The sequence below is a fragment of the Esox lucius genome, chromosome 5, assembly GCF_011004845.1.
Source record: "Esox lucius isolate fEsoLuc1 chromosome 5, fEsoLuc1.pri, whole genome shotgun sequence".
NCBI lineage: Eukaryota > Metazoa > Chordata > Actinopteri > Esociformes > Esocidae > Esox > Esox lucius.
This window is the reverse complement of record NC_047573.1, coordinates 30,449,267-30,468,752: the sequence shown is the minus strand read 5'-3', so window position 1 is coordinate 30,468,752 and position 19,486 is coordinate 30,449,267. Positions and strand designations below refer to the sequence as shown.

The 19,486-nt window shown below is 42.2% G+C and overlaps 1 protein-coding gene across 3 annotated transcripts in view; it reads left to right on the top strand.

Annotated features, from left to right (window-relative positions):
• Window positions 1-19,486, top strand: part of LOC105008041 (integrin alpha-M) — a 107,830-nt gene that overhangs the window by 5,405 nt on the left and 82,939 nt on the right. For all 3 annotated transcript variants that reach the window (XM_020044397.2, XM_020044396.2, XM_013131297.3), the window contains exons 2-3: window positions 7,636-7,741; window positions 19,295-19,398. In XM_020044397.2, the coding sequence (XP_019899956.1) occupies window positions 7,636-7,741; window positions 19,295-19,398 (210 nt within the window). The remainder of the gene's footprint in view (window positions 1-7,635; window positions 7,742-19,294; window positions 19,399-19,486) is intronic.

Genomic DNA, 19,486 nt, shown 5'->3' with positions numbered 1-19,486 from the left:
AAACATTTCACACCATCTTGAAGGTCAGCTAACACAACTGTTATTTAGCCTAATTTCTCTACAAGATGAAACTCAGTGTGAATTCTCCAAGTCTCTTATTATTATCCTAGCACATCAAAGACACTGAAATCCTGTCATAAATCATGACCCCCCCCACCCCATTTTCCCTTATCACCACAGGGCTCTCCCTGGAGTGGGGGGTGGTCTACTAACCTAAGGATAACAGACCCTGGTCTTGAAGAATGGTCACCTTATCAATAAGGGACACTGTTGCTATCCTGAGAAACAACCCAGGCCAGAAAATAGTGAAACAAACTTTTTTTTCTTCTCATCATTCACCTCAAAGAAACCTCTGTTAACCATTAACTTTCCAATGATTGCCCACTAGGACAGAAATTAAATTAGAATTAGAATACCCAATTTTGATAATGTCCCCAGTAAGGTTGTTTCTCTTCTAAGAGAATTCAAACATGTAAGGAATAACAAAATGTGCTCCCTGCACGTTTTTACCCACTTATTCCATAATGCATGAGATTAACATGATTACTTCTAATCAAATATTAAACTAACTGAACAGTATCACTTCCATCAAATTAGTTATTGCTTAGCTAAACCATTTCAAAATGGTAAGATGTATTCTACTCAACCATAACCATGTTTGATTTAGCATGACTTTTTCAAAAACCCAATTAGACAAACTAGATTATTCACTTAACTTCTTTAAATACCTATTTAATTTCGAACTCTAAGTTCAACTCTTTTTCATTTGAACTCTAAGTTGAACTCTTTTCCACTATAGATAATCATTTCATACAATCCCCCCCGCTTTCACGACAGAGACAACAGAAAATGACTCCAAGCTTGAAAGCAGAACCATTACAGGACCAAAATGAAAAGAAAATATAATTGTAAATACAAACGAAGTGAAAGTAAATCATTAATTAACCAAATCCAATTGAACATTTAAAATAGCACGCCAAATTGTGCGGGTTTATTTAAACGGGGAATAAACAAGCTTTGGCTATATGGGGAATAAACAGGCCGTGGTCATTTTACCCTCTTTTGCAGGCTATGACTATATTGGCTGAATCCAGTCTTCATTGGAAACAGCGTGTTATCTTTACACTAAAGACTTCGGCCATTCTACTCCAAATGCGGAGAGAGAAAACACTATTTTAACCCAACATTACGAAACCATATTTTACCAAACCAGAGAATCATCATTATACCAATTTCCAAGCTATCCCTCTAATTAAACTTAGGCCATTATTTTCTTAAACACCTAAGTTAGCAGGCTAACACTCCCACGTGTGCATATACAACTTATGTAGCATAACTACTGATCCAAGAATGAGCCATCTAACCTGAGCAAAAAAAAAACTACAACACAGATCAATACACTCCACACAAACTTTCCCAAAGCTTCCATCACTCCACACTTTCTACACACCGTAGCCTACGCCTTCCAAACAACTTCACATCATGCCTCCTGCAACGTCAATACGTTACCACGTCCATCTACCTCCAATCAGGCCGGCAGGCCGCGTATCCATCACCGAACGAAAACGCCAGTCGCCGGAAAACCTAATAACACTCCAAAAAAACATTGTTCACATATTCCAAACACCATAAACCTCAGGTAACTAATTAATTAATTTAGTTATTAATCGTTGTAGTTGGTCCTGTCACGGCCCACGTTTCCAATTTACCCAGAAAATCCAATTTAAAAGGGTCCAACCCCTACTGTAGATCGAAAGAGATCCAATCTCACAAAAAGTCCAACTCTTGCTGCAGATTTTAATCGATAAAAGGGTCCAACCCTACTGTAGATCGAAAGAGATCCAATCTCACAAAAAGCCCAGCTTTTGCTACAGATTTTGAAAGGTCCAACCTCCCACTGCAGATTTTAATCGATAAGGTCTAACCTCAACTGCAGATTTAGAATGTGCCCTAACACATACTCGCGCCCTAACGCAAAAAGGAGCCCTAACCCCTGTATAAATGCGCCCAAAACGCAAACTAAAGTGCCATTAACTCCCGAGTTCGAAATTTAAGCCCGGGTACCTGTACTGAGGAATCCCAAAAAGTAGGAGACCACAGGATCAGTAACCGAGGACGAGCCCCCAAATTGTGATGGAAATTCCATGTATAGACACTCGGAGTAAGGGACACAGAGACAAAGTTCTCTTTTTACATTATAACCGTTTTATTAACTATTATGCACATATGAGAGACGCATCAACCGCTTACACACACATAATCGTCTGAGGAGTCTCTAACTCAAAACATGTCCTTCAACAGTATTTATTACATAGAAAAAAGGGTGTGGTAAGATGCTGCCATCTGTCTCATGTCAATCATACACCTTTGTTCTATCACACAAGTCAAATGATATCTTCCCCCACCTTATCCTTCCTGCCATAATGTTTACTGTTGTGTTTACCTGAGCTTCACACAAAGGACAGCTCTCCTTCCTGCCATAAGTAACTTCTTCAATTCTAAGAGTTCTTACAGCATCTGGACAGACAATAGATGCCCCCTATGCAAATACCAGATCCCCCACATTCCTCTACCTATCTAAACAATGGGACTCAATTCCTTTAATCAGTAAGACTGCATCAGGCTTCAGAAACTTCCAACAGGCAAGAAAACAATACATCCACATTGCCAGGTATCATCCAAAGGGACACCCACCAACCACAACCACCCTGAATGAGGGCCGAGTATTGCCAGCAGTGTACAGCCCAATCGCACAAGTGCGCAACCGAGAGAAAACAAGCCAGTGACTCTTCCCCCAAAAGGCATTGGAGGGAGGGCATCCCATTGGCGACAAGAGCCCACCTGGCAAAACAGCAAGGGTGGACAGTATCAAGCCTACTGGTCACCTTCACGCCAGGCTACACCTAATTAGAAACCGTGCTGTAGAGATGATTTTTTAGTATACACTTGAACGTTTGCACTGAGTTTGCATTTCTAACCTTAATTGGCAGATCATTCCACAGTAGTGGAGCTCTATGAGAAAAGGCCTTGCCTCCGGCTGTTTGTTTAGAAATTCTAGATATAATTAAAAGGCCTGCATCTTGCGATCAAAGGTTACGTGTAGGTATGTATGGCTGGATCATTTCAGCAAGGAAAGTAGGAGCAAGTCCATGTAAAAAAAAAAAAAAGGTTGTTAGGATTCTAGCAGCCATGTGCAGCACTAATTGAAGTTTATTTATTGATTTGTCAGGGTAACCGGAAAGAAGAGCATTGCAGTAATCTAGTTAAAAAATTTCTGCATCTGTTTTTGATAGAAATTTTCAGATTTTTGCAATGTTTCGAAGATGAAAATTAGCAACTCTTGTTCTTCAAAGGATAGGTCAGGGTCAAGGGTAACGCTGAGGTTTTTTACAGTTTTTTGGGGTATGACCATGCAGCCGTCGTGGTTCACAGTGAGATCTGCTAACAACGCTCTTTCTTGGGTCCTAAAAATGTATGCTTCCAAAGTAGCTAATTTTGGGGCTTCATTGAAATATATAACTGTGTGTCTTCAGCATAACAGTGAAAATTTACATTGTGATTTCGGATTACATCGCCCAGAGGGAGTGTATATAGTGAGAACAATAATGGGCCCAGAACCAAGCTTTGAGGAACACCAAAGCATACCTTTGACTTGGCAATTTTTAGTGAGTTTGGTACACATCCGGAGGAAAGGGAGCAATTTATTATGTTAAACATTGGCTGACATAGCACAGGAAATTGCTCCTTATGTAATTGGAATTGGGTCTAGCTGAGAGTTTGTGGGTTTAGAACTCATTACAAATTTTGTGAATGTGTCGAGTGATACGGTATCAAAAAATTCAACTGTCCCCATTGACACCTGGTCAGGGAGGTTCAGGAAAATTTTAGGACATCTGAGATTTTGAGGATCATAACTATATTAGGGAGGAGTCAGTTATTTGTACTTCATGTATTCATTACAACTAAAGTGAAGACCCACTTAACTTGTTGAGCTTTGCTTTTTTGTTAACTTTGCAACTGTATCAAAGAGAAATTTAGGGTTTTGTTTTTGTTCACCTCAATCAGGTTGGAGAAATAAGCTGATTGAGCAGACGTGAGTGTTTTTGGTATTGTAGTGTACTGTCTATCCAGGCTAGTCTGAATACTTCCAACTTGGTGGGGAGCCACTTTCGCTCCAATTTTCTGGAGGCTTGCTTAAGTGCTCTAGTATTGTCTGTGTACCAGGGAGCTAGTGCTGAGTTTAGATCCTCGATTTGATCGTTTACAGATTTATTTACTCTGTTGTTAATGAGCAAACTTGTAAGTATATCAAGGCCCGAGATGTAGCCCGAGAATTTATAGTAGAGCTTTTGAAACTCATTGTTTGCGGAGCAAGTGGATTTCTTGTTTTATGGGTAAATGTAATAAGACAGTGATCCCATAATCCAGGATTTTGGGGGGAAATTATTGGATCTACAATATATATTTCTAGACAGGACTAAATCTAAGGTGTGATTGTGGCAATGTGTTGGACCTGAGACATGTTGGATAAAACCCATTGAGTCAATTATGGCTTTTTGAAGAGGATCATTGGACTTTTCCATATGAATATTGAAAAGGGCAAAAATTAGAATACTATCTGCCATGACTACAAGGTTAGACAAGAAATCTGGTAAGTAATTGAAGAAAATTGTGTATGGCCCAGGGGGCCTATAAATAGTAAAACGATGTATCCACCTGGTTAACTTTCATGAGTAAAATTTCAGTGATATGTTTGAGAGTAAATTCACATTTACTGTCATAAATATTAGCAACACCCCCTCCTTTTTGGGATTCACGAGGGATATGATCACTAGTATAGCCAGGAGGAGAGGCCTCATTTAAGGCAATTAATTAATCAGGCTTTACCCATGTTTCATATAAACCAATAACATCAAGTTTATGATCAGAGATTAATTCATTTACTGTAACTGGCTTTGGAGCAAGGGATCTAACATTTAGGAGTGCCATTTTGAGATGCGAAGTGATACAGTCATTTTTATTTTGACTGTGGTGGAGGAAGGCTTTATCTTAATAAGGTTGTTTTTGTTAGCACTACCTTGTTTAACTCAGCCTGGAACAAGCTGTACTAACTACTCTGGCTATGCTATTGACAGACTCCACTATGCTAGCAGGCTGGCTAACAGCCTGTGGCCTGACCTTCACCCTATCTCATGCTGAGGCTATAGGTGTGAGACTCTTGTCAATGTTCCTAGATAAAAGAAGAGCACCACTCCAGCTAGGATGGAGTCAGTTGCTCCTCAGCAGATCAGGCCTGGCCCTATTTTTGGGAGAGTCCCAAAAAGTTATCTACAGTCATCTACCATGCTATACAAAATGCTAGAGGATGCCTTCCTAGGTAGCTTACTTTTCTAAATGTCTATGCTAACTGGTGGACTTGATCCAACTCAAATCAAGCACAAAGTTTAGTATTATCTATAATAACTGTTATCTACTCTGATTCCACCACCCTGACTATGCTCCTCAATATACAGCTGAAGTCAGAGGTTTATATATACTGTAGCCAAATACATTTAAACTTGTTGTTAACAATTCCCGACATTTAATCCTAGTAAATATTCCCTGTCTTAGGTCATTTGGAAGACCCATTTGCCAACAAGCTTCAACTTCCCGATGTCTTGAGATGTTACTTCAAAATACCCATACTATTCCTTACTCAAGATGCCATCTATTTTTTTAAGTGCACTAGTCGTTCCTGCAGCAAAGCACTCCCACAACCTGATGCTGACATCCCCGTGTTTCACAGTTGGGATGATGATCTTGGAAATGAAAGCCTTACCCCTTTTCCTCCAATCACACCGATGGTTACATCAGACCAGAGGACATTTCTCCAAAAAGTAAAATTTTTGTCCCCATGTGCAGTTGCAACCAACAGTCTGGCATTTTTAAGGTGGTTTTGGAGCAATTAATCTTCCTTGCTGAGCAGCCTTTCAGGTTATGTTGATATAGGACTCGTTTTACTGTGGATATAGATATTTCAGTTTACCTGTTTCCTCCAGGATCTTCACAAGGTCCTTTGCTGTTCTTCTGGGATTAATTTACTCTTTTCACACCAGAGTACGCTAATATCTAGGAGATACAACACATTGGATGGTCCCATGGTCTTTATACTTGCTTACCATTGTTTGTACAGATGAACGTGGTATGTTCAGGCATTTGGAAATAGGACCCTAGGATTAATTCGTAGTGGGAAAGGTGATAGCAAAATTACACTTTAGACACGTCAAACAATCTTTTAGACTATAAGATGCGGCCTCAGAAACTCTACGATGATCCTAAAAGGTATGTTGAATACTACACAACACAGGCCGGTAACGGTTTACTGGGCAATGTATGGGGCTGGTCTAGGGGTCCCTTTTCCAAGGGCTTTTCCGGATGGCAATACCTTTGTTTAAGCATGGGTTCTCAATAGCAAAACCACATTTGGAAAATGCATCAAGGAATATAGTTGGCGAGGTTGTCAGCAATGTTATGGCATGCCAAACAAAACAGCAGGATGTATCTGGATTGATGGTTATGACTGAAGGTGTTAGAAAGAGACCACCTGGTAGGAGGAGCCTACCAAAGAGTACCAAGAATGAGACAAAAACAAGTGCCACAGTTAAGCTATTGGTTGCATTCAATAGCAATCAGTTTTATTAATACATTTACACAGAGAGCCCAATTCTGATCACATTAATGTGTAATAAATGTTACAAAATGATTTGGTAATGAAAACAGTCACCTTTGGGGTCCCCACTGGTTACTGTTTTTAATTGAGTTGTAATAAAGAGTTCACTAAAGAAGTGTGGTATATCTGCACTATTTTTGCCAGACCGCGTCCCAGGAGCCGGTCAAGATCTAAGAGCGAATGTCTCATACTGAGCGAGGGATTGAGTCCCTGACTGACTACGCAGTGTTGAATAGCGGAGTGATTAGAAATACGGAGTGCCCCGTAGGCTACCGGTGTTCAGTCCTCACCACGGAGGACAGACTAAAACAGACAATTATTTTTATTTTTTTCAGGACAGACTGAAACTTTTCTGGCTATGAGCTTCAGTAGCTACGTTATAGTAAGCCTAAAATAAAAATGGACAAACTGCACTGACAACAAACAAATTACTCTCATTAATATTTGGATTTACATAGCATAGTTCATGGAGTGATTGGAGTCATTGTTTTCATTACAGTATAGCTATTAGCTAGCCATCTACAATAGTCTCTTTCTAATTTTACGCATTGAATGTAGTGTAGCGACCCTGTTATACATGTTGTTGGTTTAGATGTTAGCTATGCAATGGAGGTTTGACTAATTTGTTTAACAATGCAAAAGTAAACATACACCACATCTCTACATACATATCACAAGCAATAACACCCGCTGTTTAAATAGCGTAGTGTTTAAAAACACAGTCTGCTACATAGGAAATCGCAGATCGAATTCAGCCAGAGGCAACAACGTTCATCCCTTCTAATCGCGGCCCGGCAGAACTAGGTTTGCCTGGTGCCTTTTCTTTTTAAACTATGTTTTGTTGCATTTCAGTATTCTATGTTGTGCATACTGGGGTTTAACTTATAATACATGAATGTAACTCTATTTCATCTCTATTTTCTCAGTGTCTCAAGTCATTTTGAATTTTAACATTGAGCCCGTTGCTTGGAAATACATCAGCGCACCTGCTTCTGGGTTTGGCTACAAGGTGGTCCAGATAAACTCAACAAAGTAAGATGAACAAATAAACATATTTTGGTAACAATGTATTTAAAGGCCCTATGTATGGAGTTCGATGTGTCTCAATATTCATAAATATATCTAGAACATCTATGCGTTTATTCATCACAACCATTTAAAAAAGTAGGATTTTTAAATGGGAAAATATATTTTCTAAATAAAAACATATTCTATTAATATGTAAACATGTTTCACAAACATAAATAAAATGTGTGAATATGTAAAAACAAATCTGTAAAACATTTACAACTGTTGCTTAACATTTACAAGTGTTGACTTACTTTTTAAAATCTTAAGTTTATTTATGGATCAGAATTTTATATTTACACATTTTTGAGACACATTTTCCTTCGGTCGACAAGTTCTCTTGTGTGTGGTTTAAACACCCTACCTTAAGCTTGGATTGACACGAAAAATAATAAAACCAAAAGAGTTTCATGAAACATAGCAGAGAAGTATTTAAATGGAATGACAGGTAAGATGTTAGATATCTGCCAAAATGTTAAGCGTATGTATTGTTGGGATTGTAAGAAAATCCATACGTGAATTGGTATGATTGTAAAAAAAGTAATACGTAAAACTAGATCTGTGAACGTACAAACACCCTATTACGATGACGGACTAATATTTTTGGTTTGTACGAATCTGACAATTCTAAAATACAGCATCACAATCTGGAGTTTTAGCACTTTCATCTCATCTTCCCAAAAAACTTAACCGAAACTTTCCGGGATGCCTGCTAATCTAACAAGCAGAGGCAGTGTGAACAACAGGAAATCAGGGAAATAGGTATCCTGCTACATTTCAATTTAAAAGTCTCTTTCTTCATGCATGCATAGTGAATGCTGATTTTCATGTGCATAACTGCTCTTTTTTGTGCATAAGTTTCATGTGTAATAAAAATCACATAAACTTATAGAAATGGTATTATGGTTTAGGCCTACACACTTGTTGTGGTCCCAAACACTCAAGCATCCAATGTTTTCATACATTTCATACATCTGATGGTATCACGCATTCATCCATTGATGTCATGCATTCAGTGAGGGGTGATTAGCGCCTGGGTACGATTTGCGTACCAATGCTAAGTGAGGTGGGCTGGTAAATCGTCTCTAAATCGTTTTCTGTTTGTCAGTATAGAATTCCGACAACAGAACAATGTAATATACGCCTAGGAAAAGTCACGGAAGGAGGAGGGTGTAGCTTTCAAAATGTCAGTTTTATTTTAATTACAACTCAAACGTCAATTGGTGAAGGCATTTGGCGGTTCTGATACTGTAGCTAAACTAAAGTAATTAAGGTATCTAACCCAACGACGCAACAGACTAGATAAGGGTATGTTGTTGACTTGCGCAGCTGCATTTGGTTCATTCAGTATGATTCTTGCACATCTAGGTGGTGTTGGTGGTTATACAATTTTGCTCATAAGTTTGCATACCCTGGCATAAAATTTAAAGACACCTTTTTTCTCTTGCTTTTAGTTCAGTCTTACGTTGTCCCTTGGTTTTTGTCAAGTCCACTCCACTTATTTTTTACATCCTCTAACTGTGTTTTAATATTTTTTTTGGTTTTATTCAATTTCTCTTAACTTCTTATTGTATTACTTTCATTTGATTTTACATATTTTTTGTTGTCTTAAGTGTTTTCCATTTTAGTCTGGCCCTCTGTGTAGTATATGTACTACTGTTATATATTATGTATTGTTGCCTTTTACAGTAGGGAGAACAAATATTTGATACACTGCTGATTTTGCAGGGTTTCCTACTTACAAAGCATGTAGAGGTCTGTAATTTTTATCATAGGTACACTTCAACTATGAGAGACGGAATCTAAAACAAAAATCCAGAAAATCACATTGTATGATTATTTTATAATTAATTAGCATTTTATTGCATGACATAAGTATTTGATCACCTACCAACCAATAAGAATTCCGGCTCTCACCGACCTGTTAGTTTTTCTTCAAGAAGCCCTACTGTTTTCATTACCTGTATTAACTGCACCTGTTTGAACTCGTTACCTGTATAAAAGACACCTGTCCACACACTCAATCAAACAGACTCAAACCTCTCCACAATGGCCAAGACCAGAGAGCTGTGTAAGGACATCAGGGATAAAATAGTAGACCTGCACAAGGCTGGGATGGGCTACAGGACAATAGGCAAGCAGCTTGGTGAGAAGGCAACAACTGTTGGCGTAATTATTAGAAAATGGAATAAGTTGAAGATTACGGTCAATCTCCCTCAGTCTGGGGCTCCATGCAAGATCTCACTTCGTGGGGCATCAATGATCATGAGGAAGGTGAGGGATCAGCCTAGAACTTAGAGAGCTGGGACCACAGTCTCAAAGAAAACCATTAGTAACACACTACGCCGTCATGGATTAAAATCCCCCAGCACACGCAAGGTTCCCCTGCTCAAGCCAGCACATGTCCAGGCCCGTCTGAAGTTTGCTAATGACCATCTGGAGGATCCAGAGGAGGAATGGGAGAAGTTCATGTGGTCTGATAAGACAGAAATAGAGCTTTTTGGTCTAAACTCCACTCGCCGTGTTTGGAGGAAGAAGAAGGATTAGTAGAACCCCAAGAACATCATCCCAACCGTGAAGCATGGAGGTGGAAACATCATTCTTTGAGGATGCTTTTCTGAACAGGACGACTGCACCATATTAAGGGGAGGATGGATGGGGCCATGTATCGCGAGATCTTAGCCAACAACCTCTTTCCCTCAGTAAGAGCATTGAAGATGGGTTGTGGCTGGATCTTCCAGCATGCAAACGACTCGAAACACACAGCCAGGGCAACTAAGGAGTGAGTCCATAAGAAGCATCACAAGGTTCTGGAGTGGCCTAGCCAGTCTCCAGACTTGAACCAAATAGAAAATCTTTGGAGGGAGCTGAAAGTCTGTATTGCCCAGCGACAGCCCCGAAACCTGAAGGATCTGGAGAAGGTCTGTATGGAGGAGTGGGCCAAAATCCCTGCTGCAGTGTGTGCAAACCTGGTCAAGAACAACAGGAAATGTATGATCTCTGTAATTGCAAACAAAGGTTTCTGTACCAAATATTAAGTTCTGCTTTTCTGATGTATCAAATACTTACATCATGCAATAAAATGCTAATTAATTAAAAATCATACAATGTGATTTTCTGGATTTTTGTTTTAGATTCCGTCACTCACAGTTGAAGAGTATCTATGATAAAAATGACAGACATGCTTTGTAAGTGAGAAAACCTGCAAAATCGGCAGTGTATTGAATGTTCTCCCCACTGTATTTCAAGTGTTGCATCCGTTTGAATCTGTTTGAATTTGTCAATTCATTACTTTTCAGTGACAGTTAAATCTATTTTTTGTCCCATTTTACTTGAGGTCATTAAGTTGCCTAATAATTAATCCAACTTGATATAATGTGTTATTCACTGTTACTACACCCTCCCTCATTACACAAATACATATAGTTTGAAATCCAATGAGCATTCAAGTTAATATGGTTTGGAGTTGGAAAATGTACATTGTTATAATAATATGATCAGAATACTCACTTTCCTAATAATTGCATGCAGTGTATAGAGTTAGGTCCACAAATATTTGGACACTGACACAATTTTCATAATTGTGGCTCTGTACGCCACCACAATGGATATTAACTGAAACAACGGAGATGCAATTGAAGTGCAGACTTTCAGCTTAAATTCAAGGGGTTGAACAAAAATGTGACAGAATTCAGGAATACAGTCCTATCGCAAAATCTGGGATTTGCTTCTTTTTTTTTGAAAAAGGTCCAGATTCAGAACTTTGTAATGAAAAACGCATGTCAAAAATATTATAAATTGATTTGCATATTAATGAGTGAAATAAGTAATCGACCCCTCTGCAAAACATGACAACTTCTTGTAGTTGGCCACCAGGTTTGCACACAATGATCAATGTTAATTTTTAATACTATGTCGATCATCCTTTGCAGTCACTGTTCTTGAGGCTTATGAACGGTTTGCACTTCGTGGTGAACCCACAGTATTTTCACTCGTGAAGTATTCTCTTTGTGGTAGACTTGGATAATGGTATGCCTACCTACTTGGCTACATGTTTTTCCTTACCATGGAAAGGATCCTACAATCATCCACCACTGTTGTCTTCCATGGACGTCCAGGCCTTTTTGTGTTGCAGAGAAAGGATGGCCTGTTTCACATTAAAAGCTCATCTGATCGCATGTTGTGGGTTCACAGCAACAGCTTTCAAATGTAAATGTCACACCTGGAATCAACTCCAGACATTTTACCTGCTTTACTGATGAATGAATAGCAAAGAAATAGCCCATTCCTATCCAAGGAAACAGCTTTTGAGTAAATTGTCCAATTACTGTTGGTTGCAAAAAAATCTGGGGGCTACATATTAAGCTGTAATTCCTAAACAATTCCTCAAAATGTAGATGTGAATACCATCAAATTAAAACTGAGAGACTGCACTTCAAGCCCATATTCATTATTTCACTGTAACTTGAATATATTTTGTTAAACAGCCAAAATACCTAAACTTGTGTCATTGTCCAATTATTTCTGGACCTAAGTGCCATTAGTGCCCATGGCATGAAGGACTGCTCATCGGTGATGGCACCATTAATGCTGAACAATACATACAGGATATATACAGGGAAGAAGGCCTTCCTTATTTCAGAAATTACAATGACAATGCCAAACCCCATTCTGCATATTACATGAGCATGGCTCCGTAATAAAACAGTGAAGGTGCTGAACTCTATGAAAACATTTGGCACATTATGAAATGAAAAATTTGACAAAGGAGCCCCAAACTGTTGAGCAGCTGAAATCCTATATCAAGCAAGAATCGGAATACATTTCACTTTCAGAACTACAGCAATTGGTCTCCTCAGTGCCCAAATGCTTACATAGTATTGTTAAAAGAAAAGGTGTTGAAACACAATAGTAAACATGCACCTGTACCAGTTTTTATTTTAAATGTGTTGCTGGCAACAAATTCAAGATGGGCAAGTATTTTTCCAAAAACAATAACATTACTCAATAACATTTGATGTGTTTTCTTTTTACTATTTCCAAATGAGTGATAGGTCTTCCAAAAATCATATTTGCGTGAGAGTTCACTTATTCTGGGATTTGTAAAAAAATATCCATTATTCAGCTCTGTCCAAGTCTGTAATTAGCATTATTAGCATCATGAATGGAAACAGTGCGTACCACTACCAAAGCTCAATTGCAAGCAGAAAACAACTCCAAAACCGTTCAAACTACATTTTGAAATCTGTCGCGCCATCGTCAGTCTTTTAAACTATTCTGGCGAAATAACTAGCGGAATTGGGTGAGTTCCTACTGGCACTAGCCAACTACTTCATATAGCCACCATACACAGCTTCTGTTCATCGGCAGAGATGTCATTGCAGTAAGCGCAACATATAGCCTCCAGATCCCAAGATCCTCCAGATCCCAATCACAAAAAACACAGCGCTCCTCCCAGCTCCCAATCACTGGAATACTAAGCTGTTTCAAGAGTTTCTGATAGCTCTCTAATGTTCTTTGATCCTAGCCTGCCTTCTGTTTTTACGATTTTGCTTATCCTAGTCTGTAACATCGCTTGAGCCTTTTTGACATACAAACTTGTATTTTGGATTTTGCCTTCAGCCTGCTCCTTTTGTGCTTCTTCCATTCTTCATGTATCCCATTTTACTCTTTTAAAATTGCTGCTTGTTTACCTTGTTATGTGTATTATTGCTATATTAGCTTTTTCTGTAATATTCAATACTTCTACCCATATTGTTCATATTTCCCATCCTACTCTTTTTAAAATTGCTGCCAGTTTACACTGTTATCTATATTATTGCTATATTTTTGCTATTTCTTAATTCTTACTACGTAGATGTCATGTGCCATGTCACAAGAATTTAATTGTGCAGGATTACGGTGTTTTATTCGGTGCATTGATAAATAAACATTGAGCTTCTGTGTATCAACTTCAGCCTGTTTACATCTGACCACACTGCCTGCTCCTGGTGTTGAGTGGAAAATAAATACTACCTTCTCTGCAATTGGGAACATACCTCTCGCTCTCCCAAGTCATATTGTGGGAGAATCAATGAAGCAACTTCGCTAACGACAAATACGAATATGGAAGAAATATTTTACTGCAGAGGATCATGACCCACATTCATTAAGATGAGGACTAAAGGGGAATGCAATTCAAGTTACCCAGATCAACCCGTGTAGACAAGACCGATTGTAAGTAATACTTCTGATTCCTGTGTTGGTATACACAATGTACACATTGCCTCCGGATAATCTGGGAAAGGGTTGGGCATTGACGGGTTCACCATCGCCCCCCTTTAGCTGCTGTCCAAGCTTTTAGTTTGGTCAATTCTTCCTCTGTATATTCTGGTTAGAACAAGTAAGGCTCTATCCCCTGAAAAGTGTTCTTCCTGGGTGTATTCAGAGTCCGATATAACATATATGTATTTTTCTTTTTGAGGCAAATAAACGTTGACTGTCCAAGGTGAATATCAATGACAAAATAGGTAACTTGCTTTCTAGCTAGCGAATAATAACTTTTGTTTACTGTGTCGTATACTCTTACTCTTTCCGAAAGAACACGTGGATTGATTCAATTGTGAACAAAACTGACTGGTAAACACAGGAAGTACCCGTTTATTTCAATTTATGCCAAAATGCGAAAATCTAAATGTTACTTCAAGGAATACAACATTGTCATGTTCTTTGCAGTAGACCACTAGACTTAGTTTGGAGTGTTTTAGAGTAGGATATTTTTTGCTATGGAGGTACACACAATTTCCATTCATGAATTTGGACGATGCTAATATCACTAATTATGGATTGAGACAGAGCTGAATAATAGATTGTTTTAAGAAATGACTATGTGTCTTAAGAAACAACTAGGGGTTAGTGGACTGTTACCCAAATGGGTTTTTTGGACTAAATATCCCTTTAAATATAGGGATAAATGATTTGCACATCATTGCATTCTGTTTTCATTTGCATTTTACAGAGCATCCCAACTTTTTTGGAAACAGGGTTGTAGAACAATATGTCATAGTAATATTTGCAATTCAGTAACATGATACAATTTGTCAGAGGTGTAATGGCATTTTTACACTACATGGTACCAGCTCAACCCGCCTCACCTCTACTCGCTTTTCCACTGCATGGTCCCCCCCGAGAAAGAAAGTACAGTGTTGTGAATGTACATGCGGACAATTTCAATGTACACGCTAGCAATGTCTACATTTTCATAATGCGCGATTGGATTTACAGATTAATAGATCAGGTGCTATTATAATTCTTTGGTCCATTTGAGATCCGTGGCTATTCATAAAAGCCCAGGGCTTACGATGCCAATGTACCACATACCTTTTTTTAGTGCCTACTCCGTCGAAGTTCCAAGCGAGCTAGGGCGATACCAAAAGGTGACGTGAAAACACGGAAGACTTCTGATTGGACAAGAGTGACTCAAAGCATGCCGCAAAGCAAAACAAGCTGTTATGGACTCCTGAGACAGACCCACAAAGACACACCGTTCTCGTTTCATAAAACCATTCTGACACAGGACAGTTAACAGCTTGCATTGAAATGGGTTAACTTCAGTGCCAGTGCATAGGATCAGACTTGTTATTTAAGCCATCATATTTTTCCAAATCTTCTCTCGGTTTGGACTTATGACCTAGAGTTGAAATCAACTCACTATCCTTGTGAGAGACTCACAAAGATGCAACGTTTTTGTAACCTAAAAAGGACTCGTCTTTTTTGTCCTCTGGGTTTTTCTGTAGGCTTCACTGGCATACATTAAACTCATCAAAGTACTAATGGACAGGGGTGTCGACCCCCCGGCAGTAAAGGAGGATTTCTTTGCTGCCATCTCTGCTGCTGCACGACGCTTGCGCATCCCCATGCCGGTGCCTGCGCCAGAGGAAGGGGATGACTTCGAGGCTGCTCGATGGACACGGGCCCGCCGCCCGGCGCCAACAGCAACGCCGGAGGTAAATACGCAGAGGAGGCCCTAACCCTAACCCTAACGCGCCTTTTATGACCAGGGGGACCGTGAAGACGCACCCCGCCTTCACCACGGTGGAGGGGAGGTTGGAGGCGCTAAGCAAGGACATTCTGCCTCTGGAAACCTCTCTGGCGTCCTCCCTGGTTCCGGGCCTGAGTACATGGTCCGACAAGCGCCCCACCCTGCCTTCGGTGAGGGACCGTGTCTCCGACAGCCTGGCGGAGAAACAATACGCCCTCTCAGTGCAGTCTCTTGCGGCCTGCAACATTGTGGGCCTCCTGGCTGCGGCTGTGGCTGGGATGACGGAGGGTCACACATCTCTGACCCCGGCTGAGGTCAGCGAGGTGGCATGCGCATCGGCGGCCATTTTGAAACTGACTCAGGCCAATTCCCTCTCGGCTGGTCGGGTGATGGCGACGTTGGTGGTGCAGGTCCGTCACCTATGGCTAGGCTTGACCTCCCTGAAGGAGCCGGAGAAAGTCCCTTTCCCGAACGCTCCACTTCAGGAGGACGCGCTGTTCGGGGCTGCGGTCACCGAGGCCCTGGTGCGTCAAAAGAAGGACAGGAAGGAGCGTCTCCGTTTGGGTCCCCTCTTACCCGTCCCTTCTTCATCGGCGGCGTCCTCTGCTCCTTCTGAGGCCTTGCGGAGGCCGGGGGGACGCCTACGTCGCCGGGCGCAACATCGCCATGCTAAGGCAGCGGGTGCAGCTGAATCGGATGCGGCGCGTCCAGCACAGCGTAAGGTGAGGGAACCTCGTCCCCAGAGGTCGTCCCCTCCTCCTTATCCACGCCGACAGAACGACGGGTCGTAAGGCCCCTCCGTTTAAGAAACGGCGTGCCTGACTTTTTGGGGGGGAGTGTCCCTCGGACGCTTCCCCACCCTGTGTGCGTTTGGTGGGGAGCTCCTCTTGTTTGGTAAATAAAGCTGTGTGTTCACCTTATTTACCTGTGAGTGAGCCTTCATTTCAGACGGCGGCTGTAGGCCTGGATATGGTTAGTGAGCGGACTCCCTGCCCTCAGGCTCTGCCGGAGGTCAGAGGTGTCCGACTCCATAAGTCTGTGACTTCCCTCCCAACCGACCCTGAGGGGGCAGGCCGGGATGGGGGTCCGGGCAGTTTTCCGTTGGGTGGGGCAGACTTCTCCTCAGCTGAGTGCCCGCCTGCTCTCTCTGTGCTAGTCAGAGTGGCGTCGGCTGTGCACTCTGCTGGGGTGCCTAGACAGGACGCTGAGGAAGGGGTACACGCTGCAGTTTCACTGTCAGCCTCCCCCGTTCTCAGGGGTCGTGGAGACTGTCATGACGTCTCCTGTGAAGGTCGCTGCCCTACGGGGGAGATTGCGGACCTTCTGGAAAAAGAGGCTGTGTCCCTGGTCCCGTTAGAACTGAGAAAGAAGGGGTTGTACTCCCCTTACTTCCTGGTGCCCAAGAAGACGAGGGCTTACTCGGCAGAACAGGCAAGGGTTCACATGTTCCGGTTGGTGACTCAGCTCACTCGCCTGGGCTTTGCGGTAAACTGGAAAAAGAGTTCACAGTCTCTATGAGGGCTCGCCACTCTGCGGGCCTTGGCACATATCCAGCCATCACGCATGGTGTCGGTGTCCACGATCATGTCTCTCCTGGGCTTGATGTCGTCAGCCCACGCGATTGTCCCGCTGGGTTTGCTACACATGAGAGGCCTTCAACGCTGGTTCGCCCGCCTCCATTTGGACCCGGTGCGTCACCAGCGGCGATTGGTCAAGATCCCGGACTCTCTGGGGCGGGACTTGGCTTTTTGGAGAGACCCGCGCTACGGGGGGTTCCCATGGGCAGGGTGTCGGTTCGGGTTCCGGTGTTTACGGACGCATCCCTGAAGGGCTGGGGCGGGACGTGCCTGTCGCGCTCGGTCAGAGGTGGAGTTGGACACAATCTGGCACGTGTTGCTGCACTTCGCACCGGCCCTACTGGGAAGGGACGTACTGGTCAGGGCACGGCAGTCGCTTACGTGAACAGGCAGGGTCTCTGCCCCTCCACCTGTTGGCTGTGCAGATTTGGGAATGGGTGCACATAGCACCTCAGATCTCTGAGGGCTCTGCACATTCCCGGAGAGCTCAATGTGGACGCAGACCTGTTGTCCCGGGGGGGTGGCGTCTTCATCCCGACATTGTGTCCGACCTCTGGAAGCGCTTCTCCCCCTCCCCATGCGGGTGCAAGGTAGGAGAGGTTGCATCGTCTGTGTCCGGTCCGTGCTTTGGCACGGTATGTGCAACTCTTTGTGTGTCACGGTGGCCTCAAAGTGGGCCAGCCATTGTCGAAACAGCGTCTGTCGCATTGGTTGTGTGAGGCAATTGTTCTTGCCTACAAGTCACGTGGGGCCCCTACGCCTAGTGGGTTTGGGGCCCATTCCACGCGTGGGGTGGCGGCCTTGGCCGTACTGTTTAGGGGCGTGGAGGACATTTGTGCTGCCGCGTCCTGGAGGAAGCCATCGTTGTTTGTTCCATTTTACTTGCGTGACATGGCCGCAGGCACGTTGGCCCACTCTGTGCTCAGCGTGGCTGAGTCTGGAGTGTGAGTTAGGTCCGTTGAGCTACTGGGACGGCTCATTTGACATGGGTCCGTTTGCTCCTCCGGTGTGCCTGTGCGCTTTTGTGTGGGACGCGTGTGCTTGAGCGTCTACTTGTGCGCCGAGTCCGGGTCTCGGCGTGTTTTCTGGGCTGGCATCGGACGCTCCAATTCAGTCAGGACTGATTGAGGAGGTACCAGATGGGTTGGTGTTGTGTGTACATTTGTTTGGGGGCTGTGGGTCAGCGCGCAACCATATGTGCTCAGTGTGAGCCAGATGGAAGCGGCTAGGTGTTGTGGGTTTTCCACGCCTGTGGGCAGATGGCCTAGAGAGGTGCTATTTGCATATTTAAATTTTCAGTGAGTGCCTATTAGCAGAGAGGTAAACCAATAGGAGCGAAGCCCCTATGGGCGACGCTCCACTCATAGAACTGGGGTTACGAAAGTAACCATCGTTATGTCATCTTTTGCAGGGCGATAATTATATTCTTATACTTTTTCACAGTTTTTCTAACAGGGTCTGTGACTATGTTATCCAGATTCAGTTTACTTTTGATTTGCCACTTTACGTTCAAAGCTTGTCAATTTAAAAGAAAATGTATGGGAGTTCATTAAATAGATTTTTCGATTAATTGCAGGGTTTACCTTAGTTGACAAATGAAGGTTTTTTGCGGGTGTCAGATGTAGTTGTAGTTTTCCTTTTTTCCTGTGATGTCACTATATGTGGGTACAGAGTACTATCTGCAGTGGAAAACGAACCGAGGCAAGCCGTGTAGAGCTGGTAAGCAGTGGAAAAGCTCCCAAAGCGAGTAGAGGCATGGTGACTAGAGTTGAGCCGGTACCATGCAGTGGAAAAGCACTGAAATTAAAATGTTTCTGCTTTTGTGTGGTGGATACATTACAAATGGCTCCATTAAAAATGTTGCTACATCATTGTTAATAAAAGCAGATATAGTCTAACATATCTGACATCTCTCACAAGCTTGCTCATTAGTGCCCCTGTAGAGCAGTATGAGCAAAGTAAAAGGGGAAAAGTTTACCAATGTCTGGTTGGAGGTTCATCTTGCACGCCATTGCCAATAGAAGGTAATGTAAATATATCTTCATATGGATCATGGTATGTTCAACCTTTCAAATCCTAGTGTTCATTAGCAATCATATTGATTGCAGTTTT